This window comes from Cibotium barometz, chromosome 59 (assembly GCF_041138505.1).
Source record: "Cibotium barometz isolate CiBa-2024 chromosome 59, ASM4113850v1, whole genome shotgun sequence".
Lineage (NCBI taxonomy): Eukaryota > Viridiplantae > Streptophyta > Polypodiopsida > Cyatheales > Cibotiaceae > Cibotium > Cibotium barometz.
In genome coordinates, this window is record NC_141104.1 from 2,984,290 (window position 1) to 2,991,029 (window position 6,740).

Here is a 6,740-nt window from a genome sequence, read left to right on the forward strand (position 1 = left end):
CATAAGCACACAAGCATGAGGGAGGCACAATGCTAGAATGCTCTCACTCCTCACTCTCTCACAAGTACAAAGGAAGAGCTCTCAATAGCACAAAGGGGATTGTCTCCTTTCGTTATGAGAAAATACCTTATATACAATTGTTCCTTATTCACACTTGGGCACCCAAAACTTACTAACTAGGCCTTGGGTGTCCAATGTCTCATAATGTACAACCTTTATAGTGCCTTTACATGACACTTATTAATGTCTTCAATTGAGGATCATGGTGTTAATCCAAATGGGATTAACAATCCCAAGAGGGGAAGTGTGGTGCTCGATTTGTCGAGCTAACCATACTAGCATGGAGTGTCCACATCTTAGACCTCATCCTACCCTCTACTACACATATTGCCAAAGATGGGGTAGTCCATGAAATTGCAAATTGCTATCAGCAAAGAGGTACTCAAGCCCCAGCTGTGCCTCAAGCCATGTAGCAAAACCCAAGCAACCGATGGCCTTGCCAGCACACCTGCACTTTATAACGCTTCTCCACCAAGCCAGAAAGTGGCCGAGATAGGAATCCTTAGGGTACCAAAAATGCCCTTACCACCCCCTGTACATCCACCTCAACCCTACAACCTCGAATCACCCCTGTACTTCCACCTCAACCCTACAACCTCGAATCACCCCTGTCAACCTTTAAAATTTCCATGATCTAACCTTGACAAATTTTTTTGAAGAAGGTGATGAGGGGGAAGTTGTTGAAAAACCCACCTTTGAGCTTCTTGAATCGAACGCTCCACCCTCCTAGATTTCAAGCCACTATGTGAAGGAGGTTGACTAGATGGGACATGAACTCTATGGCTAAACAACCATCCATGCAATGTTATCATTGTGTGGGACCTCATCGCGTAGGTGAGTGTCCGATCAAAAAAGGGCTAGCAAGTAATCCCGTAAAGTGCTTCCACCCTAACCCAACTATGCATCAGGTGTGGAATTGACCACATGTATAAGAATTGTATGTCGTCATCTCGTTGAGAGTATGCACAACTGGAAAAGTTTGTGAAGCTAATCCTACCACCAACATTAACTTGCTGAGTGTAAGAGATAGCTTCATCCATATGGTCCCTCTAAACGTAGTGATGACCGGATTACAGAATAGACGAAGGGCTGCAGCACATGTTGCTACAGTAGAGACATCGACCTCCCAAAACCTTAGAAAATCCTCTTTTAAAAATATCATACCATGTAAAACCTTTGCAGTTCAATTTAGTGCTATGAAAAACCTTGAACTTACCTACTCTTGTAAGAGATTCACTTTAGGACTCAAATTATGTGGTTTTTGAAAAATTACAAATGTAATTTTTACAAGTGAACTCCAAATATTTGCAGTTTCATTGTCACTATTTCTGGGTTTTTGGTGAACACTGAACGAGGCTATGGTAGAGCACCAGGTACAAGGACGGCCTAGAAGGTGGTACAAGGCCTACAGAATCCTGTTGGGAAGAGGAAGTTAAGCACGTAGGGTAAAGAGATGCCATATGTGTGGGAAAAAAGCACAATCCAGAGCACCCTTTTTGGTGAGATGAGAATGCAGCAAAATCACGTGTGAAGAATTTCATGATGTGAGTCTCTTTCTGATCACCGCCGCCAAAGATAGAGTGAGGTCTCTGTGTGTGTGTGTGTGCATGTGTGTCACGACCTCCCGGTTTGAGAAATTGAAGAGGGAATTGTAATCTTGAACAAGCTTTTTCTTTATACTTAAATCTAAATATAACTAAATCTTGAAATTTTTGAGGAGGTGTTTTTCCTTCTTCCCTCAATTCGAGAAGGATTTTCTAGAAATTGAACAAGTTCTAGGTTAAGTTGAACCTATCTTTTCCCGAGCCCTTGATTGGGTGTTTTTTTAAGCCTAATTGTGTGCTTTTGAAGCTAAAAAGAGCCTTTTTTTTGAAGCTTTACATCCATAAATAAGACACCTAAAGTTAAGCGACTTGTTTTAGTTAAAAGTAGTGAGCTATCTTTTTTAAACACACAAAAGCACACTCTCTTTTATAAACCAAACTCCTACACAAAGGCTAAACATACAAGGGACTCCTACCTCGATTCAGCATGGGATAAACCTGAGTTTGTTTTTTTTTTTGTACATGGAATTGAGGTAAAGGATTCATGCCTTAATCTCAGCGTTATTTTTCACCATTATTTTGGGTGTTTTTTGGGTTTATTTTTGTGAATTTCTAGAATCAACTTGTATTTTATTTTGACATGGTAGTAGTAGAAGAAACCCTTTCTTGATCGTGCCAGACATACCATGCTAGGTATGGGCGTAGGAACATGGGGCTTTAATACCATAGGGTATATGGGAGTTTTTTGGTAGGCATTCACTTCTACAAGACCAGGGATTTAATATTCACGTGATCACAAGATTTTTGGTGATAATAACACATGTGAACAAGTTATTCACATGTTTTCATGTTACCGTTCACAAAATAACAGGTCACTTGCCATTTGGGAACCCCTTAAAAGCTTGGCTACACATGGGAATAAGCTATTCACATTTTCTCATGTTACCATCTTCACATAATAGCAGGTCAGTGGCCACCTAAGAAGATTTTTTATGCCCCACAAAGATAATTTTTTTGGGCCCTTGTGAAAGCTTTGTGAATATAACATGTGATCACAAGATTTTTTGTGTTATTAACATATGTTATTAACATGTTCACATGTTCTCGTTTATTCAGTGAAATCCCTGTACAAGACAAGCAAATACTGGCGTTTTTTTCAACGAAGAACGAATTGCTTGTAAAATATATGATCATCTATATGCGCATCGAAAAAAACATCGCTATAAAATTGTGGGAAACATCGTTCAAATAAGTGTCAAAATATATGTCACAATAAATGCTGGAATGTTCATTTTGACGTATGTAGCAATGTTTATTCGGATGCATATACCAAGGTAGCTTAACTAGTAACTTTAACAAAATAAATAAAAACGACTGACTACATCCTCTTTGTGACTTACCCTAGGTCGTTCTCTCTCTCTCTCTCTCTCTCTCCTCATTGCACACAAAAACAATGTTTCTCTCTCTCCTTCTCCTCTCTCTCTCTCTCTCTCTCTCTCTCTCTCTCTCAAGTACGATGTTGCTTTTTCTGGAGTTTTTTATCAATGCCATTATTCAATATGATAATCTGTTTCTTGGCTTTTGTATGAATGTGATTTTTAATTGCTGTTAATGGTTTTCTCAATTAGTTGTTTTCACTTCTTAACATAGAAGTAAAGTCACAAGATCAAATCGTGAGTGAGAACTTTATTTATGGGAACGGTTACATATTACTTAGAGACGGTTACATATTACTTAGAAACGGTTATTTATGGGAACGGTTACATATTACTTAGAGACGGGAAAAAGAAAACGCCAACACACACTTTTCAGATTCAGTCATATTATGCACTAGAAAATCATGCATTGTATGGGCAGCAGATTAGGAGACCGAAGGTTTCTCGGGGTAGTTGCCGCCAGCGTAGTTCAAGGTGGTCTTATAGAGCGGGAGCCCTTTGACATAGTAGTTCAACAGATAGTCGTTGAACACAACCTCTCTAAAGAAGGGTGGATTATCTTCACTGCAGAGCGCAGGGAGAGGGCTCACTGTCACGTCCTCGCAAGGACCGAACAGACCGGCTAGAGAGATTCTGGGCTTGTCTTTGTTAACGACGACTCTGTGCTCTACACTTTTGTACTTAGCGTTGGTCATGATCTGCACGCACAGAAGAGGGCGAAGAACCCTTGTTACATGCGAGTAGGCTTTCTAATTATGTGTTCGAGCTGAGAGAGGAGGAGGTGGTACCTCGATCTGGTCACCTATGTTGATGACGAATGCGTTGGGGATGGGTTTGACCGCCACCCAGGAGTCCCCCTTGCGGACTTGGAGTCCGGGGACGGCGTCAGGGAGGAGGAGCGTGAGGCTGTTGAGGTCGGAGTGGGCGCTCTGTCCGAACACAACGCTAGGGTCGGGACACGGAGGGTAGAAGTTGCACACCAGTACAAGGCGCTCCAGCCCGGGCAGCTCTCCGCTTCGCACGTGCTCCTTGCTCAGTCCGAGGCTCTCGAAGATGGCCTGGTAGAGAAGTGCGGCGAGCTTGTCGAGCCCGACCTGGTACTCGAGGACCTCCTCTCTGCAGGTGCACGTCATGTAATGATTAGGGCCTCGACAGCATAGCTAGGATCATAGAGCGCAGGAACTACCTCATGACCTCCGGTGCGATGGGGAAGCCGTCGCAGACGCCTGGCCGCCGCCTGATGACGAGCGCGTCCTTCCAGTCGCGCGTGGCGCCCGTGCCCGTTGCAAAGGTGACACCGCTGTGGGCATCGCTGAAGGGCAACTGGCTTTTCGCCGCCGTGGGGAGTTCGTAGAAGCGGCGGACTGCCTTTAAAATCTTTTCTGCATCTATCCCATGATTGACCACCTAACAAGAAGAAGAAAAACAATGAGCAGTCGACGTTGGGCGGCAAGCTACTTGATCAGCTCATTACCTGAAAGAATCCCCACTCCTCGGACGCTCGACCAATCTGGTCGACGACGTCCGCCCACCTCTCGGGCTTCTCTGCCTCGGATACGTCCACAACAGGGATCTCCAGATCGTTATTGTCATGGACTCTGTCGAAGGCCGGGCGCTCGTCCGCAGGCCTCACGTAGGATTCGGGAACCTCCGTCACGCCGGCATCTAACATTGCTTTCACGCCTCCTGTGTGAGCAGCTGGAGTGGCGGCAGCGGGAGACATTGTGTGGGTGGATGGAAATGATATTTAGCAGCCAAAGTAGTTCCCGCTTCACTCCCCGCAGAGACGCCTTATGTAGGCAAAACTTGCAGCCCTCCCCGGGGTAGCACCGATCGCATGAGCCCTTTACTTAAATGAGCCCTTTACTTAAAGCCTTTCTAAAAGTATTTCTGACACTCTTGTGGGCTGCGTGAGCCCCTTGCTTGAAACCAAAGGTTGGTTAGACTGCATAAAAGTTTTGTCAGTACGCAAATGTCCCTTTTTTGTAGGTTTCTCATTTTCTAAGGATTTCCCCACCTCAGTATTCCTATTAAACACTTGATGTAACTTTGGGCATATCCTTAAGAGTACCTCAAATGATTTTTTAGTCCATTATCATAAGAATTCTTAGTAAGTCGCTATCATGATGCATTGAAAAGTGGCAAGAGCATTACATAATCCAAAAGGCATGTTATGTACCTCGTTCCTAATCCTTGGATTAGTGGGCCTAATCCAATAGGGCTAAGGGAGCCCTGAAATTAAGAGAAATTAAGTGAATCATGGGTTATTGTTGTTGTTGTAACGTCACTTTTGGTCAGAGTTCGACGAACAAGCAAGACTCCAACCACATCTGTGGCAAAGCATCCCAAAGGACTAGCATGAACCTTTGGGAGTTAGACCTTAGCCCCTTGCTCCTCAAGGGTGGTTCAAAGCACAAAACCTCAAATTGGAAGGTGAGCTAGCCATCATCCCTATATGGGCGTTTGTACTAATTTCATGTGTCTTGTGTTTAGGAGATCCATGGGATTGTAACACTTGCCACCTAAACATGAAAGATCATGCGATACATGGAAAAATGTCTCAATAAACTTTTGTGATGATGCAATGCATGGGAGAAGGTCTCAGTAAACTCTTGTGATGATCGCATGAGCCCTTTACTTAAATGAGCCCTTTACTTAAAGCCTTCATAAAAGTATTTCTGACACTCTTGTCGGCTACGCGGATCGCTTTCTTGAAACCAAAGGTTAGACTGCATAAAAGTTTTGTCAGTATGAAAATGTCCCTTTTTTGTAGGTTTCTCATTTTCTAAGGATTTCCCCACCTCAGTATTCCTATTAAACACTTGATGTAACTTTGGGCATATCCTTAAGAGTACAGCAAATGATTTTTTAGTCCATTACCATAAGAATTCTTAGTAAGTCGCTATCATGACGCATTGAAAAGTGGCAAGAGCATTACATAATCCAAAAGGCATGTTATGTACCTCGTTCCTAATCCTTGAATTAGTGGGCCTAATCCAATAGGGCTAAGGGAGCCCTGAAATTAAGAGAAATTAAGTGAATCATGGGTTATTGTTGTTGTTGTAACGTCACTTTTGGTCAGAGTTCGACGAACAAGTAAGACTCCAACCACATCTATGGCAAAGCATAGATTTGCATCCCAAAGGACTAGCATGAACCTTTGGGATTTTAGACTAATCCTTAATCACTTTTTTACATAACTCATTAAGGCTAATGAGCATTCAATGAGTAGATGCTCATGAGTTGTCAAATTGTCCATTTTGGGGGTCATTTATAAAGGGTATAAGGGGTGTTATTAAAAGGTTAACTTTTTTGATTCCCAATTACTTTTTTGGGAAAATGCCCATACCCCTTTCATTATAAATTCAAAAATATTCCCCCCTAAAAAAGGGAAATTCGTATTTCCCACGACTTAAAATAATAATAAATTTGGACCATGAAAAAGTCCGCCGTAAAAAGGTCCGACATGAAAGTCTGGCTATGAAAAGGTCCAACATGAAAGTCTAGACGGCCATGAATGAAATTTTGGCGAAAAAATTCCGGCCGTGAACAAAATTCCGACCGTGAAAGCTCACATGTTTTAAAAAAAATCAAATTTAATATTCCATGGAGTTCGGTTCACGGCGTGAAAACCTAAGGTTTCACAGTTTTTTAAAAAACAAATTTAATATTCCGTGGAGTCCGGTTCACGGTGTGAAAC

At 42.6% G+C, this 6,740-nt stretch overlaps 1 protein-coding gene across 1 annotated transcript; it reads right to left on the bottom strand.

The window, feature by feature from the left end:
* Positions 1–3,273: 3,273 nt before the first annotated feature.
* Positions 3,274–4,829, bottom strand: LOC147605383 (1-aminocyclopropane-1-carboxylate oxidase homolog 11-like). The gene is made up of 4 exons (XM_086793494.1): positions 4,515–4,829; positions 4,227–4,447; positions 3,829–4,156; positions 3,274–3,738 (listed from the first exon to the last, which is right to left on the bottom strand). The coding sequence occupies exons 1-4, from the start codon at positions 4,761–4,763 to the stop codon at positions 3,466–3,468; spliced, it is 1,071 nt and encodes a 356-aa protein (XP_086649620.1). The 5' UTR covers positions 4,764–4,829; the 3' UTR covers positions 3,274–3,465.
* Positions 4,830–6,740: the final 1,911 nt, after the last annotated feature.